The sequence below is a fragment of the Emys orbicularis genome, chromosome 20, assembly GCF_028017835.1.
Source record: "Emys orbicularis isolate rEmyOrb1 chromosome 20, rEmyOrb1.hap1, whole genome shotgun sequence".
Classification (NCBI taxonomy): Eukaryota; Metazoa; Chordata; order Testudines; family Emydidae; genus Emys; species Emys orbicularis.
The window spans coordinates 4,407,509-4,426,991 of NC_088702.1; the positions used below are offsets into that span (position 1 = coordinate 4,407,509).

Consider the following 19,483-nt stretch of genomic DNA (forward strand, 5'->3'; position numbering starts at 1 on the left):
TGGGCCACATGCTCGGAGTGAGGCTTCGGCCTCTGGATCTCAGAGCTCCGAACTGCATTCAAAGGACAAAAGGCCAAATCCAGGTCCCATTCGGTCGACAGCCAGAGCAGTCAGAAGAGCAAAGGTGGGTCACAAACGGATTTAAGACAAAAAAATTTCACTTTTTAATTCCATCGAAAAATTGGAACGTTTTCAAACAGGAGAAAAAACCATTCCGTTCATTCAACATTGTTAGTGGAAAAGAATTCTCAGTTTTCAACCAGCCTTAGTTCCATTGATAAGAACATGAGAACGGCAGCCATACAGGGTCAGACCAAAGTGTCATCTAGCCCAGTGTCCTCTCTTCCGACAGTGGCCAGTGCCAGGTGCCCCAGAGGGAATGAACAGAACAGGTGATCACCAAGTGATCCATCCCCTGTCGCCCATTCCCAGCTTCTGGCAAACAGAGGCTAGGGACACCATCCCTGCCCAGCCTGGCTGAAGAGCCGTCACTGCTATGTTCGTCGGTTTGTCCCTTCGGTGTGGCCTGCCACAGATGCCCTTCCCTTTGGCAGATGGCAGCTCTCTTATTTTATACCCAGGAAGAGATTCCCAGCCTGCTTTGCGTTTAAAGCGACAGCACTCTAATTCAAGAGCCAGTGGGAAATTCAGGGCATCTGAGAGCAAAGGATGCTCACTCAGGATGGGGTCAACTTCCTTTAAAGGCTGTAATTGAAACAACCCCAAATGCTGGAAAAGTTGGATCTTGATTAGAACTTACCATCTTCACCCTCGAATGCCAGTTTTGCCATCCCCTGCAACGTGCATTGTCATTTAAAACCGGCGTAAAGAGCCGCCATTGGCAGCGCTTTGGGTGTGTGAAAATGACAGCACAAGCGTGCCCGGAAGGGAAACAAACCAGGCCCCAGATAGGGCTGCTGAAGGCGGGAAGGGAAGGGAAGAACGCTGCGTGACTTTAAATGGATTCTGAGCGTCCAGTCCCCTGTCAGCCCTGCTCCCGTCCAAGTCGCTTACCAGAAACCGGCACGTCAGGCAGGCTGGGGGAAATGAGAAGCGACAGCAAGGAGCAAAGCCGGCGTGATCTCAACTTTAACCATCACGTGGCTGCCAGCGTGCCTGTCTCGGAGACTCATCTGTCCCTCGCCCGATTAAGGAAACCCCCCTTTGCACTAGGAGAGATTTTACTCAGACTTAAAAGCTTGGAACAGCCAGAACTTTGCCAGCGCCAGAAAGAGCCACGGGGGCATGCAGCTAAAATCCTCTGCTGACAGACGCTGCCATTTCACTAATGCTTGCAACATTTCTCTGCAGGGCATTTCATCCAGGAGACTGGCCCTAAATGGCTGCTGGAGTTCAAGCAGCCCTCTTAAACTGGGCCAGATCTAGCCCTCTCCAAACTGTGTGACTCATGCCTCACTCTCTCCCTCTCTCTCTCTGATTATCCACTAGACCCGTGCAGTATTACTAACTTCAAGCATTCAAATATCATGATACTGGCTCCCCAAACTCTTGAGATTGGTTTCAACGTAATACGTTTGTTTCTTTGCGTTTATTTTCCATCTAATTTCTGTGCCTTCGGGTGCCCCGTTTTCAAGCATTTCTCCACAACCAGAAGGGCTAGGAACTTGTTTTTAAAAAAATGAAAACTGAGATTCTCAATCATCACAGGATTCCGGGAGCTGGGGCTTCAAGGGAACCACGTGCAAGACTCGCGACAACATCATTAGCTGACAGCGCCTTATCAGTGTTTGGAAACCTTTGAAAACTAAGCGTCAGCCTCCTCTCCTTGCCCCAGTCAGGAAAATGAAACTGATCCGCCCCACCAAAACCCTGCCATGTGCTGATAGCAGCCTGCACAGCTTCCTTTTTACATCTGCCACCCCCCTCTCTCATTTTGAGAAATGCTGGTGGACAACTTCATAATAGGACACTTCTCCTTTCTTCCATTATTTGATGATCTGTGACACAGTTCTCGTTGCTGACACTCCATGCGTGATTGTTACCATCTGAGTCAGCGCCCATTAAATGGGGCAGCACCTATTTTAGGCTCTCTGCAAATTTCTCCTATAATAATAATCCCAAGCTCTAATCTAGCACTTTTCATCAATAGATCTCCAAGCATTTCACATGGGAGGTCAGCACCATTATCCCCACTTTAAAGAGGGTGCAGCTCTGACAGACAACGCCCTGTTTCTTTAAGTGCTTTTGTGAAGATAGCTCAAGGGTTAGGATAGCAAAGCTGGCAACCCCCAGGGTCTAGCAAGGGGCGTTTATTCTTTATGAGCCTTCTGTTTGCCCTGCACTCAGCAAGGAGACCGGGACATTGCTTCTTGGGTCTCCCTCCCATCATCAGAGAAAAGAAAAGGTGCTTCGCTCTCTGCGAATTACCCCTGGAGAGCACAGAGACGCTTGCCATCCTTTCCGGTCCGTGCAACCAGGATACTGGCGATCTAGTTCCAGAGCCATCTGGCTGCTGGCATGTACATGCAGAAAAAAAGAGGACGGGGCTTGTCACTGCAAACCATACGACAAGTCAAGGCAATGTCTTGTGTCTACAACATACCAAATGGCGGGGGAAAGTGGGGGTCGGATTCACAGTTACTCTACCCCAGACCCTCAAAGGTCTCACTCCCACTGATTTCAGTATCTGGGCCTCTGTTCCTGCACTCATGTCTGGGATAAAGAGAGGCCAGTTTTAAGCCATCTTTGTGCTCCCCATCCTTTAGGGCCCTGCCTAGCCCCCCAGGTAAGTTAGAGCCGCTTTTAGATCTCTCTGGCCCACACGTATGCGCACACATGAAATCACACACCTACGCTCAAGCTCACATTCACACACACACAACACATGATCACATGCACTCACATGGCCACGCTCACCCATGTATATACCCACTACACACATGTTCGTTCACACACGCATATTGGTGTATACCCATATACACACTCGCTCGCATTCGTACTCAAACATACATAGTTACATTAACACACACATCCTGTTCTTCAAACAAACACACACACACACACTCACACACACACATTCACACTTGGCTGATTCACAGCACCCTTCCTGCAGCTGATACAAGGCTAAATTGACACCTCTCCAGCTAACACCAACCTCCCTGCTTCCCCAGCCAGCAGCTTGTCTCCTTGCACAGAATAAACAGCTGTCCTCCCTCCTCAGAGACCAATGCCATCACCTCCTCCTGGTTCCCACCCTGCACATCCCAATCTGTCTGCAGACCAGATTCTCCATCACGGGGACTGCCCGCTAAAAGTGCTTACCCAAGGGTTCGTTAATGCAGATCAGAGCCGATGCTCCATCCGGGGCTAGAGACACATGGGCTAGAAGGGAGAGGCAGGAAAGCAATTCCATTCGGGATGGAGCTTTGCATCTGAGGACAAGGTCACATTTAATGCCAAGGAGACCTCTCTGCTGGGGTAGCAGCAGTGTCAATGATACTACGAGATATTGTATCCAGAAGCGGCGTAAATATCTCTCAGAGGCACCAACCGAAATCAGGGCCCCACTGTGCTGGGCACTGCATGCAGCCAGAGAAAATCCCTGCCCCGAAGATCTGACAAGCTAAATGGACAAGACAAAGGATGGGAGGGGGTACAGAGAGAGAGAGGGCAAAGTGACTTGCCCAAGGTCACCTAGCAGGCCAGTGGCATGGTTGTGAATAGAACCCAGGTCTCCCTGTCCAACACACTAACCACTGAACCATGTTGTCTCTTCTGAACGGGAGGTGAGGAAGCCCCATTGGCTTGAATTTGCGGGGGAGGGAGGGAAGCAGTGTAGCGAGTCCAGCGACACATCCTTAAATCAGGGGTCCCGATCCCTCAGCTGGTGCAAACTGGTGGAACTCCCTTGCAATCAGGTTACCCCAGCTTAGCCTCTGGCTCGCAACATCTGAAAGCAAAAGATCTCCAGCGGTGCTGTGAGCCAATGCCTGAAATTAAAAAAACAAGCCACTTGCTGCTCCTACGTGGGGATGAGCCGTCTAATCCCTTCTCGAGAGGAAACACCTTAACAGAGATTTATATCAGGGCTTGTCTCGCCGGCGAAGCAAAAAAAACAATCAGCTCAGGCAGCAAATTAAAAACTCTCTGTCCTCGGGGCTCCAAAGGAGACTCCGCGTTCTGTGCACGCTGGAAGCTGCCGCTCAGTCATACGATGCTGTTCAGGGTGGAGGGAGGCAGACAGTGAATTACACCAGGCGGCCCAAAGCAGCTTCCAAACCACGACAAGGACCCTGGTGTTATTGCCTAGGAAGGGTCCCCTGAGCCAGATCCTCAGCTGGAGCAAATCAGCTTAGATCGCTGGCTTCAGTGGGAGTCGGCTCCAGCTCCTAAAGAAGCAACTTCCTGTCACTCGGTGCATGGATTGTGGCTAAGGGAAAGGGAGCATGTCTGAAGTGCCTCTGTGTGCTGGCTATCCCTCGCTGCCTGAACAGCCTTTTCGGGCTGGGGGAAGCTGGGAAAAACTTAGAGCAGCCTCGAGGCTGCTCTAAATTGTGCTGGGGAAGCAGTCTGGGGCAGGAAGGGTTATAAAGGAGGTTTAAAAGCCCATCCATATGGGGTCTTCCTCTGCTGGGTGGTTGGGCAGGGGAGAATCCAGTGCTATGTGGCCCCACTGGCAGATTGCAGAGCCCAGAACATTCCGTTTTCTTGCACATCAACTCGTATTTTTCCTCTCCCGATGCATTTTTTCTTATTTCAATTTTGGATGCGGATCCATCTATTTATTTGATACAAACAAAGCATTTCCCCGAGTGCCAGGGGCTGACTGACGAAACTTGCTGGATTTCAAGTGTTTGGATCTTGGACCATAAGGAGAGGAGAACGCTGCCCAAAATGTTTATGATATTTTTAGGCCAAGACAAATCTGTCGAATGGTGCGAGCTAAGCGGAACTAGCACCATGGAGAAGGCTGGTGAGGATGTTATTATAGACTAGCAAAGAAGGGACTTCACACAGCTCCACTCATGTGGGAGCAAACGGCTGCATCTCTTGGGTGGGGGCAGTTATTCCGCCCAGGCAGGGGGTTGATTCTGAGCTCACTGGCACCAGGGTAATTCCACCGACTTGAGTCACAGAGGATTTACCCCAGTGTCAATGAAAGCAGTATCAGAGCCGTTGTGGGCTCGCTCGGCACCTTGTATGGTCATCTACACCAGTGCGAAGCGGGGGTGAAACCCCATTAGATCAGGAGGGCAGAATTTTTCACTGACTTTGCAGTGGTGTAGATACAACTACCCAAGGGACACGGTTCTCATTTCCACTCATTCACGCCTGTACGGAAGTGGGCGTAAATTACACCCACTCTCACGCCAACACTTCTTTATCCTGCCAAAGCGGCGTAAAGTAGGGTGACCAGAGAGAAAGTGTGAAAAATCGGGACGGGGGTGGAGGATAATAGGCACCTATATAAGAAAAAGTCCCAAATATCGGGACTGTCCCTATGAAATCGGGACATCTGGTCACCCTTGTGTTAAGGGGCCTTCATGCAAACAGGTCCAGTAAGAAACAGCGTCATCCCTTGTCGCCCTAGTGAATTCAAAGCACTACAGCTTCGACGTATCGTAGCCAACTTACCCCGCTGTAGGGACGGCGGCAAAATCGACCTCTGCGGCTTCCCGTCGACGGCGCTTACTCCCACCTCCGCTGGTGGAGTAAGAGCGTCGATTCGGGGATCGATTGTCGCGTCCCGACGAGACGCGATAAATCGATCCCCGAGAGGTCGATTTCTACCCGCCGATTCAGGCAGGTAGTGTAGACCTAGCCTAAGGCTCTTACACTGGTATAGCTACGCCTGTACAGAAGGAGAATAAGCTACACTGGGATAAGACAACATTTTACCCATATAACTGCACCCACACTAAGCATTGTACTGTATATAGGTAAAAGATCACACCCCTAACTGCCATAGTTATACCAGTACAAAAACTGTGAGAGAGGCCAAGTCTACATTACAGACTTCTGCTGGCATAGCGGTATCAGTCAGGGGGGTGGAATCTCTGACCGACAGAGCTGTGCTGGCACAAGATAAAGTTATAACGACAACACCGTTTAGCTTGCTTCGCTCGTAGGGGAGTGGTTTTACTATGCGGGTACAGAGCACGGCTTTGCCAGTACAGCTGCGTCCACTCTAGGAGCGCTTTGCCGCTCGAGTAGACTGGTATTGCAATACCGGTAAAGTGCTCCTAATGTAGACATAGGCTACATCTACACTACAGGGGGGGGTCGATTTAAGATACGCAAATTCAGCTACGCGAATAGCGTAGCTGAATTCGACGTATCAGATCCGACTTACCCTGTTGTGAGGACGGCGGCAAAATCGACTGCCGCAGCTCCCAGTCGACGGCGCTTACTCCCACCTCCGCTGGTGGAGTAAGCGCGTCGATTCGGGGATCAATTGTCGCGTCCTGACGAGACACGATAAGTCGATCCCCAAGAGATCGATTTCTACCCGCCGATTCAGGCGGGTAGTGTAGACCAGGCCATAGCCTAAATGAGAATCAGGCTCCAGGATTTTATCAGCTGATCAAAGAGGTGGAAGCTTAGTTCAAAGCTTGCTCTCCAAAAAAAAAAAAAGCAATGAGGCATATATTTGAAAGAAGAGAAAAGAAAAGAAAAGAAGCAAGATTTGGGAGGGTTCCAGTTACCCCCACCGCCCCCATGAAATCAAAGCCTCAGAGAGATGAGGGAGGCTGCCAGATCGCACCACAAGGATTTAAAAGCAGACGTGACATGGCCAGAACAGCAGGGGGGAAATTATTTCTCCAGCAGCGCTTTGAAGAGGTTAAACCTTGCTGCTGCGTGAGGTCCACGCGCCATCATTCTGCCTGTGCAGTGGTTGTGCTGATCCTTTGCATCCATGCCATCTCCAGCAGATAAATTGAATGACTAGAGGCTCTGTGTGCTCTCTGTGTGTTAATTTACGTCCGCCTGTAATGGCAATAATTACCCAGCCAACCCATTCATTTGTCTAAATTTGCTCGGACGTAGAGGGAGTTGCCCACATGCAGCTTCTTCATCGAAAGTGACAAGCGCGCGGCTCTAATCAGAGCTCTCTCCGCTCTCGGGAACATGGCGCACGTCTCGCTGGTCCTTTCGTGCTTGCGAATTCGCTGCTGGTGGGAAGGGAGCTGGATTGACCGCTGAGAGGTGGAGATGCTCCAATGCAGAACGGTTCTCAGTGGTGTCTGCGACAGTGCAAGTTCTGCACAAACCCAGTCATCTTCACTGCGAAGTTAACTCGAGTTATAACCCCAGGGTTGCCCCTAACCCCGTCCACACACAAAACCCTATCACTCACGTGCAGTGATGCTATTCACTCAAGCTGTCTGGCCTGAGAGGGATGTATAGGCCAAAACCTGAGTGAGCGCAACTCATCAGCTGTTAACACGACCACTCTGTAGTGTGGACACAAGGCAGCAGCATTCAAGTGCAGCTAGTCCTCCAATGCTTTCCCACAATTCCCCCTGTGCGTCCGGAAAGGTTCTCCCACAATTCATTGGGAAAAAATTCATAGAGCAGCTCAGCTTCCTGCGGCGCTAAGGACCCCGGGATGTGTCCCCAGAAGTCCTAGCACCAGTGCCAGTGTGGACACAGCAACTTGAGGGTTATTTCACCATGTGGCAGTTCTCACCCGAGCTCGGCTCACACAAGAGGAGTCACTCGAGTGTAGATCACTTGAGCTAACTCTGCAGTGAAAAATGACTCAGGAACGGCGTCTATTAAAACTCGAGTGAGCACAACGCATCAGCTGCCAATACGGTCACTCTAATGTGGACACATGCTAGTGCTCGAACACACGCATACTCACGCCTGGTTTGTTTCAACACCCACAACCGGGTTCAGCTTTTTAGAAGAATCCAGCTTTAGAGCTGGCTGGGAAACGACCCCGACCCCCCCCCCCCCCCCGGTGAAAATTTTAGACCAAAAATAACAAAGTCTTTTTTTGTTGAAAATGTTCTGCCCTGAAATGTTAGGGTTGTGACGGTACTTTCCCCCGTTTTCAATGAAAACCAAAATAGTTTCACTAAAAAAGAATGCACAAAAATGCGGCCTTTAAAAAAAATCTGTTTATTTTTTTGACGAAAATCCAAATATTTTTGTCAACAACTATCGTTTTTGGGTAGAAAGTTTTGTTTTGGATTAAAACCCCCGTTTTTCGATGAGTTTTTCATGGAAAAAAATGCGAGGAGCAGAATTGGTTGCTTTATTTTTCACTGAAAAGCTTTTACTGAATCAAAAAAAACCAAGCAACCAGCTCTGCTCGGATCCGTCTAGGCACCGGAAGAAAAAAGTCAGATTTGCAAAAGACTTCTGCACACCGCAGCTCCCGTGGTGACACCGATGGCCAAACTTCCAGAAGAGCCCAGCACCCAACAGTTATCCAAAGTGCTGCCCCCTTGTGCAAACCCTGCCACTTTTTTGGGTGCCTAAACTGGGAGCTGATGCTGACCCCCTGGAAATTTGTCCCTGAGTTCTTCCAAAATTCTAGCCCAACTACTGTGCCTCATTCCTAATTCAGCCGGATCCTCATGAGGGCAGAGACGGGAGCTCGGTCTCTATCGCCCATGCACTCCTTGGCCCCTGTGTTGAAGGCAGCTAATTAATGCAATGGTTGATGTGGCTCAATGGCCACTTGCCCACTGGAAACTGGACTGAGACCCACCAAGCAGCAACCAGACGTGTCCGAGTGTTTGTCCTGGATTGGATGTTAGCAGCTGGCCTGGAGGTGAAAGGCTCTGCTACTGATCCCCTACGCCAATCCAGCCATCTCCCCCAGGCACCTATCACTCAATGTACAACACCTAATTTTATGAAAGACTCCCTGAGTGCGGCAAATCCACACTCATTTCATGAAATCGGCTCCAGCAAGCTTTCCTCCTCATGTAAATACGCCCATTGATATCATGGCGATTACACAGAGGAGCAGGGATTGTGTGTGGGTAGGGATCCTGGTTTCTATCATCCCCTCGATCCTATTTGCAATTTAGAGCTTTAGCTCAAGGTCAAGATACCCTGCTCCCCGGCCTCCTTGCATCCAGAACCAAGAACCAGATCATCGAGTCTGAGCAGCTGTGCAGACAGGCCATGAAACATCGCCCCACACCCACACACCAAACCCAACAACCAAAATATCACAGCCCACAGGACAGGAGACTAGCCTCGAATGAGCCACAGGCAGAGAACGGGAGGGACCGAGGTGCACCAGAGCCCGAGGGCCCTGATTGAGACAGACTCAGATAATCCTGCACCCACACACTACAGAGGAGGTGAAAAAAAACCCAACAGCCCTGCCAATCTGGGGGAAAATTCCCTCCTGACCCCACAGATGGCAATCAGTTAGACCCTGAGCATGGGAGCAAGAACCAGCCAGCCAAGCACCGGAGAGAGAGAATTCCTCCCCCTCCAATGTCCCATCCCCAGCCGTGGCCACCCCTCATGCTCTGGAGGAAGAAAGTAAAGAAATACCCCCTGAACACATGGGGGGGGAGCGGTAAATACAAGCATTTTCAGAGTGTCTACATTAGTATTTTCCAATGGGGTTGGTTAACTCGAATTAATTGGCACATAATTAGCTGGAGTGTCAGACTGCCCCTCCTCATCATTCACGACCCATGAGTCAGGCCCAAGAAATCATGAGTCTGGCTTCAAAAATCATGAGATTTGTAAAAGATAATAAATTTGGGCTTCTTTTTATTTGAAATCTGGTTTTGAGCCTTTAGAGTTCACTCACGCCATATTTTCCAGCTTTTCTCCACAGGCAGGGCTAGAAACTTACTTTTTTTTTTTTTTTTTTTAAAGAAAGCTTACATTTTCATATCATCCCATGACTCCAGCAGCTGGTGCTTTAAGAGCAACACCACACAGTGCAAGACTACGATTCAACCGCAAGAGCTGGCAACACTGGAGTTACAGACGCGCCAGCCCCGAGCATTCCAAAATCATGAGTCGGGGCTAAGAAATCATGAGATTGGCTTTAAAATCAGGAGATTTTAAAGAAAGAAATAAAGTTGGGGTCCTTTCACTCGCCTCCTCATTTCTGAATCTTGAGTGGCCACATTTCCTAGCTTTTCTCTGCAATCTCCAGGGCTAGACACTTCCTTCTTTTTTTTAAAGAAAAGCTAAGATTCCCCCACCATCACATGCCTCCAGGGAGACACCAAACATGGCGAGCCTCGCCATTCTGGCGAACCTGTAGCGACTCCAGGGTTGGCGACCCTGGAGTTACAAACAGGGCCTCCGACTCTAGCCTCATTGAGGGTGGGGAGAAGGGAAGGCCAGGTCTCACCTCGATGATGTCTGCGTTGGTCCGGCTCTCGTGTGGCTCGTTGTACTCGGTGTACTTAAGCAGCACCTTGTCCATGTCCGTGCTGGCATACTGGAACAGCTTGTTTGAGTGGTTGAAGATGATCAGGGCGATCTCACAGTCGCACAGGACGCTCAGCTCGTAGGCTTTCTTCATCAAACCGAACTTCCGCTTGGTGAAGGTCACCTGCAGGGAGAAGGCAGGAGATTCGTAGACTCATAGATAGATCTTGCAGCGCAACCGGCTGCCTCACAAAGGCCGCCGAGCTCCATCCAGTTTCCCCCGGACTGAGCCCAGTGACTTGTGTTTGACTAACGCGTCTCGTCCAGAAAGGCATCCAATCTGGATCTGAGGGCGGGGAGGGGGGAAGGACTTTGGATCCATGTGGGTTATGTGGGTTATGGATCTCCTGACTGGGCCAGCCACGCTGCTAGTATGGACAGAGAAGGGAACACAAGGGAAAACACACGCTATGGGCAGGCTGCCGAGTGAGGTGTTATGGGAAATTTAAAGGGCTATGCAGCCAGAGTGGTGGGAGCAGAAGACTTTCCCTCTTTATGCCTCAGTTTCCCCAACTGGACAATGGGGAGGATAATACTGAGCCTCCCCCTCCTCCTCTGGGCCCTTGCGGAGCCTAACCGATTCATATCCGCCGAGCGCTTCCCAAGGCGGATGCTACCAAAGTGCAAGGATGATGATCGCCATTGGAAGTTACATATGGCAGAATCAAGGGAAAATACATTTTAGCAAAATCCCCAGCAGAGCCACCATCTGTCTGGCTTTTAAGCCTGATTTTTGAGCAGGAGAGATCTCTTTGGCACGGGCTGCGGTAGCTCAAAGCGCACGCTTCACTGGAAGCTGCAGAACTAAAGCCAAGGGGGCTGATTCTCAGTTCTGCCAAGGCCCCTTTACCCCACTCTGGCAGCGTAAAGGGGCCTAAGGCCAGATTAGATAAATGGGCCTCGAGACTCAGGCTCCAATGGCAATAAGAACTGCAGACCTGATTCTCCGCTGCCCTGCGCCTTGCCAACTCCCAAACCCAAATGGTAGAGTTTTACCCCCAATTCGCACAGGTGTAAACCACTGCACAAGGCACCGGGTGAATAGAATCAGGCCCGTAGGTTTCTGTGATCCTGTCTCAAAGGCGTCGCAAATTCTGGGCCTGATTCTCCATTGCCTTGAACCTCGCGCTGTCACTGTATACCAGTGCAAAAGCGAGCGGGAAATGCTGCCCATTCTGATCCGGCAGCCTTGCACACTCACTTTGCACGACAGGTGTGAGTCCACGGTGAATCAAGCCCTCTCCCTTTGGCCCCAAAGTGGCACCTGTCACTACTGCATGACACAGAGGTACCAGCTAGAGCGCACTGCACATAACTCCCTGCCATCGTACTCTGCCTTCCCTTGACTCCAAATCAGCAGTGGTCACTGCCGGTCTTCTGTGCTTCTGGCACATAGATAGCGGGTTCTCTCACACGGCATCCCAGCTCCTCCAAGGCCACAGCCAATGCTGGTGCCTTCCCCTTTGCTTCGTTAACCACTCGCTGCTCCGGCCCTTATTAAATCCACCATAGCCACCAATTCACATGCTAAGGTGCAAGGCTGTCAGGAGTGCCCCAGTGCACCACTCTGTAGGCCCCCATGCTGCAGCGAAGAGAAGGGGTCAGTGCATTGACCTCAATGGGTAGAGAGATAGAGAGACAGGCCGGCCATGGGGTTCAGGTGTCGGTTTGGGTATCAGGTACGTGGGTTCCATTCCTGCCTCTGTCACAGACTCCCTGGAATAGCTACTTCATCTTGCTGTGCCTTAATTCCCCATTAGTAAAAGGAGGATAAGGCTCCCTGTCTTCATCCTTTATTTGTATTAAACTAACACACTCGTTCTATTACGCCTAAGGGGTTTAGGAACACAAGTCCCAAATCTCCCCATTGTGCTGTACATACATGGCCAGAGTGCCCAAAGATCTTATGGTCCAGAGGGAAAAAAGGAAGAAGGGGGCAAGTGAAGCACACAGCAGGGAAACCTTATGCTTTAGACAGAGTCTAACTAATAGGGTGTGTCTACACTACACACAAAGCCTGGGCTCTGACTCAGGTTTGAGCCCAAGCTCCACTTCCATCCACACACACAGAGCAGTCTGACTCAGGTCAGCAAGCACTTAGGACCTGCGTCTTAGGACCGTGCCTGAGGTGTGGGTCAGAGCCCAAATCCTCCTGGGACTCGGGTCCAATCCCTATCATTTTGCAGTGTGGATGCAGCTCAAGCCCGAGTCAGAAGGTTGGCATAGCATAGTGTGGATGCATTAGCAGCGATGAAGCTGGTCGCTGTCAGAGCCAGGATCCTCGAGAAGGTGGACCTCAGGTCCGATCCAGTCTGACAGTTCCTACGATTTGCCCTCCCGGTCACCCAGCCTGTTAATGGCAGAGCCAGGATGGAACCCAGGTCTTCCACCTCTACTCCCCTACCCACTGGGCCATTTGCCTGCCTTGCCAACTCAGGGTGGAAGCTCTAGGGCAAGGACTGTCTCTTCTTGTCTACGTTGAGAAATTAATTCAGATTAAGGTAGGGTGCGAGTTTAAAGCAGAATAGTTATTCCCGATTAACATCCTGTGTGAATGCTCTTATTCTGGAATAAGAGGTCCCTTATTCCAAAATAGCTTAGGCTAGGTCTACACTACAGCGGGGGGTCGACCTAAGAGACACAACTTCAGCTACGTGAATAGCGTAGCTGAAGTTGCGTATTTTAGGTCGACTTACCTGGCTGTGAGGACGGCGGCGAGTCGACCGCTGCCGCGCCGCCGTCGACTCCGCTTCCGCCTCTTGCCGCGGTGGATTTCCGGAGTCGACGGAAGAGCCATCGGGGATCGATTTTATCGCGTCTTCACTAGACACGATAAGTCGATCCCCAATAGATCGATTGCTACTCACCGATTCGGCGGGTAGTGAAGACGTGCCCTTAATCCGCTTCCAAAATGGATAAACTAATTCACTTGGGAAGTGGATTAAACTAATTTGGAATAAGGAACTCTGATTCCTGACTCGAGTCTCCACGCAGGGAGTTAAGCAGGCAAAGTTAAGCAGGAATAGCTACTCCAGAATAACTCCCCATGTACACACACCCTTACTATATGTTTGTACAGCACCTAGCGTCACAGTTCCCCAATCTCAGGCTACATCTACACTACAGGGGGGGGTCGATTTAAGATACGCAAATTCAGCTACGCGAATAGTGTAGCTGAATTCGGCGTATCGCAGCCGACTTACCCCGCTGTGAGGACGGCGGCAAAATCGACCTCCGCGGCTTCCCGTCGACGGCTCTTACTCCCACCTTCGCTGGTGGAGTAAGAGCGTCGATTCGGGGATCGATTGTCGCGTCCTGACGGGACGCGATAAATCGATCCCCGAGAGGTCGATTTCTACCCGCCGATTCCGGCGGGTAGTGTAGACCAGGCCTCAGTTGCAGAGGTAGGATATTACAAATCAATAAATAATAATAGCTTGCCCCTTCTTTCCTCGGAGCACGGGAGGGCCAGTATGCACACCTGTCCCTTTCTTCCTTCAGGCCCTGCTCTTTTCTCAGAGACACACTGAGCATTTGGATACTTTAAACACACCAGGGTTGTCTCCTGCGGTGTCCCAACACATCAGGTACACCGCTGCATCCCCACTGTCCTAATGACCTTGTCCGAGCGTTTTTCCACATCGCCTGTCAGACCTGGAGGGTCACTGCACTTGCGACCGCTTCCCCTGTCCTCCCCACCCGCCCCGCCTCTAAATTAGCTGTCATTAGCAATGTCGACTGAAGAGGCGTCCTTTGCTGGACGGATCCTCTATTCCGTTTGCTCCTGACAAATGGGAGCGCTGCCTGCCCTTATCTGCTGATAAGGCCACCTGATCCGGGGCAGGCTGCGTCTTATCGCACTGTGCACTTCAGCAGAGAGCACAGCAAATGGAAACTGAAGAGCGCTCAGAGGATTGGCTTCTTATTGGATTGAAAAGCCTGTGTCGGGGAAGATTAAAGGGCTTGATTCTCCATTGCCCTGCAGGTCGTGCAGCCATTTGCCCCAATGCAAAGCTGGGGTGTAAATCACCGCCGTGCTGTTGTGTTTATTTTGCACCCACTTTGCACTGGTGCAAATGGCTGCTGGGCAACTGAGAACCAGACCTGTCAGAGAGAGCAAACTGCCTCCAGGCGGGCCCCCAACATCCTGACATCAATCTCTCTCTCTGCCAGGCCTCACAGCTAGGCTCCCAACAGATCAGTCTCACATGCACGTAAGCTCACTCCCAAATCCCAGATTTCACTGCCGGAGCCACTCTTTGCAGCTTCCTGCTGCTCCGTATAGGGGAATCAGCCAAACCCCTGCTCAGGTGTGTGCCTCCTTTGGGACTACGGTTGGCAGGCCTCCCCTGTTACAAGGCCATAAAAACGGTGGCGTGTCTGACGATCATTTTAACAAACTGGGCCCCGATCCCTGTTAAACCCTTTCTCCCACTGGTAGTCCAATGACTCACCCACCGGAGTAAGGAATACTCAAGAGAGAGAGCAAGGAGTTGCAGGATCGGGCCTTTACCATTCAGATTGAAATAGGCCCAAGTCTCATTTATCCTAAGGTCTCTTTACATGGCTGTGGCGGTATAAAGAGGTTTTCAAAATGGGTGGAAATCCTTTTGCACTGCCAGACATTGGTGTAAATGGGCCTTAAGGGTAAATGAGGATCATGCCCTAAGAACCACCCTCATCCAATTAGGGAGGGCAAAGAGGAACCAAGCAACCAGTTCAGCCAATCAAAAACTAAGCAGCGCCACACAGACTTTGAATGCTTGCAAACAGCTGACGGAACAAGAACCGCGTTGCTGAAATGACCCGGCCCAACATTTAGAACAGCAAATAAATCTCGACAAAATTGTCAGAGGAGGTTAGTCATATAAATTATTGGCTCTACCCTAAGCTGTAAGGTGTTGTTTGGAGGGAGGGACTGTCTCTCGCTGTGTGCACGTGCAGTGCCTAGCGGAATAGGGCCCTGAACTCAGTGACACTGCATGAAGTTGGGGAAGCAGAGGAGACCACACCAGTGAGCTAATCAATCTCTTTTCTTGTCCAGCTCGAACATGGATTTCGGCAGCTCCTGGAGCTGGGTGCTGCACATGCACATCGAGAGGGACAGTCCTGGCCCTGATGAATTCCCAATCTCAGGGCTCGTCTACATGGACACTTAGCTCACCGCAAGCTGGGGCGAAAATCTACCCCGCAGTAGCCTGCCGCCCGCCGAGGCTACAGCGACACTGCGTTTTGGAGCCTGCAGGAGCTCCACAGATGCGGGCTAGCGGGGCTCATGCCAGTGCTCTGAAAGCAGCCCTCTGACGCTGTGGCTCAGGCTGGAGGCCAGGGAGTGGGGTGGCCCATTTAGGTCCCAGTTGAGGAAAGCATCCCTGGTTCAGATGGGCTTCGCCACTTAAAGATAGGCCCCTGCTTCAACCCTTCCTAGAACTGGAGCCTTAGACTGTGGAGTCGTGGGGGCAGGACCTGTTTCTCACTATGGCCCAGCCTATCCCCAGGAGGGATATCTCAGTGGTTTGAGCATTGGCCTGCTAAACCCAGGGTTGTGAGTTCAATCCTTGAGGGAGCCATTTAGGGATCTGGGGCAAAGTCTGTCAGGAAAGGTACTTGGTCCTGCTGTGAAGGCAGCAGACTGGACTCAACGACCTTTCAAGGTCCCTTCCAGCTCTATGAGATAGGTATATCTCCATATTAAATCTCACTCTGATTCCCGGACTTTGGCAGTGTTACCGGGGCCTTAGCCCTGGTCTGCGCTACAAAATTAGCACAATCCACACCCCTGAGCAGCATAGTGAAGCCGACCTAAGTCCCCATGTAGACAGCGCTGGGGCAATGGAAGAATTCTACTGCCTCTTGGGCAGGTGGATTATCGATGGCGACAGGGAGACCCCTCCTATCGGCGGAGCTAGCGTCTACTCCGAGGCACTGCGGCGGTAGCGTTCCAAATGTAGACAGGGCGACAGGGCCTCAGCGTCCACGAGAATCGGGCCCTGGCGTTTAGATTGCATATCACAGCTTCCCACGTGGGACTTCGCTTCGGTGGCCGCCAGCTCCCCCGGCCTCCTCCCTCCCTTCTCTGAGGTGATTAAGTAGTAACGAGATTCGGCTCTAATCGTCTCAGCCCTTTTAAAGTGCAGGGATGGCACACCACGCAGCTGTTCTCCGCCACGTGAGGCTGCTGAACCCCTCAGAGACTTTGTCTTCTGGGCTAACTCGGTCTGCCTCTGAGCCCTCCCGGTCACGTTGCCAGGGTCTCCGAGAGCTCCGGCCTGCTCAACGGCAAATCAAATTACTTCAGGATCAGCGCGAGTGTCATCGGCAGACTGCATCTCTCTCTCTGCTGCCCGCTGACAGATTGGGGGGGGGGGCAAGCTTAGCTTTGCTGCATGATAAGGATATCTTGGCAGCTCAAAACTTGTGCTCCCGGGAGCTTAAGTGGGGAGCCTCTGACCACTCTGGCTCTTGCAAGGAGAGAGAAATTAAAATGCCCTGTGTGTTCACATTTATAAGGGGCAGCGTCTCCCATTGAAAGGCACCTCATTCTGTCTAGTGGCAGAACAGCTTAGCATCTGAACAACTGAATCCAGGGCTCAGAAACCGGACAGGTGGGCACTAGATAGATAGATAGATCAGTGATATTCAACCTTTTTTCATTTGCAGATCCCTAAACATTTTTGAATGGAGGTGCAGACCCCTTTGGAAATCTTGAACATAGTCTGCGGACCCCCCAGGGATCTGCGGACCACAGGTTGAAAACCACTGGATTAGATAATGGGGTATGCATGGGGATGGCTAGATAGACAGAGGGGTGTGCATGGGGATGGCTAGATAGACAGAGGGGTGTGCATGGGGATAGATAGATAGATAGATTAGACAGATAGAACTATACACATGAACTGAGAGCGAGAGATTGAAATAAATCTGATCCTCCCCTCTGCAAAGAAAAGGTTTCTTGAAGAGCTGGGCGAGTAACTCCCACAGCAGCTGGTACGTCTTCTCACGACTCCAGGTGGGGAGTCGGCTCCACGAGCAGTCGCGTGACAGCCAGGCTATCCGTGAAAATGGCCACGAATCCCCAAAGCTGCCCCAACGGCGTTTTGTTCTCAAGTCCACAGAGCGAACCCCTCTCATCCACACCGAGGCCCCTTGACAGGGCTCGGGCAGCACAAAGAGACCTTAAAGGACTGGGAAATTTCATTTGGCGCCCAATTTCAAGCCCCTTCATGCTACCAGAGAAGCATAAAGGGGCCTAAAGGTATCTCTAGACCTGGAGCTGGAGGTGGAATGCCCAGCTTGGGCAGACATACCTGCGCCATTAGTAAGTTGTTTGGTAGACACCTATGCACAAGAAATAGGTTCACAGAAACTGGATCTGTCCGTGAGTGATTCTGCTACAGGTGATTGGGTGAAATTAATCTGAAAACTTATTTGTGTTACAACATGGCCTCTCGGGCTGCCTTCCGGGATTGAACCCAGAAACGTGGATCTAAAAGCACAAGTTTCTAGTGCAGTGGTGGGCACGCGGACCGTCAGGGTAATCCGCTGGTGAGCCGCGAGAGTTTGTTTACATTGATCGTCCGCTGGCACAGCCACCTGCAGCTCCCAGTGGCTGCGGTTCGCCACTCCCGGCCAATGGGAGCCGCAGGAAGTGGCGCAGGCCGCAGGGTTCTCTTTGCCAGAAGCTGGGAATGGGCGACAGGGGATGGATCACTTGATGATTCCCTGTTCTGTGCCCTCTGGGGCACCTGGCACTGGCCACTGTCAGAAGACAGGATACTGGGCTAGATGGACCTTTGGTCTGACCCAGTAGGGCCATTCTTATGTTCTTATACATGGACTAATCACTAGAGGGGGACAAAGAGCCAAATCTTGTTATCATGGGTTACACTTGCAATGAATAATGTGACCAGCTCTGGGGGACTATTTTAGAGGTTATTTGTATTCCAAATAAAACTTCATTACCTCTTAGTTTATCTGATCCCATTTCTCCAGCCTTCAAATAACAGTAAACACTGAGCCTTTATGGGATAGAAAAAGTCAGAGATAGAGGTGGTCGGAAAAAACAGGAAAATGATTTGGCGAAAAATTTCAAACTTGTTTCCATTTCATAGGCTTCAAGACGAATTCAGTTTTTTCATGAACTTTTCCCACAATACTTACCTTTTTACTCAAATTGTTCTTTTACCAAAACCGCCATGTTTTTCAGGTTTTCGGTACACAATTTTCCGATCATTTTGAAAATGATTTTTGTAAAAGCGCCAGGAAACTATATCATGGAAAGTTTTGTGAAAGTGAGAGAAAAAATGATACCGTTGATGAAAAGTTTTGGTTTTGAATAAAAAGGCCATGATTTGACCCCCAAAAAAGTTCACGCAAAAAAATGATGAAGAGCTTTATTTAGAGGTTTCCATTTTGGGACTCCACAAAACATCGTGCCAGATTCATTCCCTGTCTAATTGTTTCGCCTTTGACGGAGTCACACCACGCATGAATTTGGCCAATACCATATCGCAATAGCTGAGGACCTGCCATGGCATGTGGACAAACTACAGCTGCACTAAATAGGTACATAATACGTCCGGATTTTTCACTCAGCTCCGCTCACGGTGGTAGCATGTCACACACTTCAACCAGGTGTCAATGGCCACATAAGACGCACATCTCAAGGAAGAGTCAGGAGCTATGGTGATTTGATGCAGTGTCATGTGTCAATCAACAGCCCATAGACACGCTGCTGTGACGTTTCAGTGCGCGGTGATGGGGTCGCGGCTGGAGTTTGTCTCGTTGGACCAACTCAGCGCTGGCAACGCTATTCAGAGTGACCAATAATAGGGATATCTGGGCCAGATGGGGCAGGGAGGTGGCTCTTGGCCATGCCTGGAGGTCTGAAGCTGGAAAAGGGGGAGAGCAAAGAAAGCAAGGCCTGGCTGCTCTCAGCCCTCTGAGAGAGGAAGGACGGGCCAGTGGTTAGGGTTTGGGAGACTTGAGTTAAATTCCCTGCTTTGCAAACAATGTCAGACCAATTACCCAAGTTTAACAAACCCGTCTCTGGCAGTGTCAGAAATAGGACCCAGGAGTCCAGGATCCCCAATTTAAT

At 50.7% G+C, this 19,483-nt stretch overlaps 1 protein-coding gene across 1 annotated transcript in view; it reads right to left on the reverse strand.

Annotated features, from left to right (window-relative positions):
- The window catches only part of MEF2D (myocyte enhancer factor 2D), a 167,217-nt gene that overhangs the window by 41,718 nt on the left and 106,016 nt on the right, over positions 1-19,483 (reverse strand). Inside the window, exon 4 of the mRNA XM_065419815.1 lies at positions 10,307-10,510. Within this exon, the coding sequence (XP_065275887.1) occupies positions 10,307-10,510 (204 nt within the window). The remainder of the gene's footprint in view (positions 1-10,306; positions 10,511-19,483) is intronic.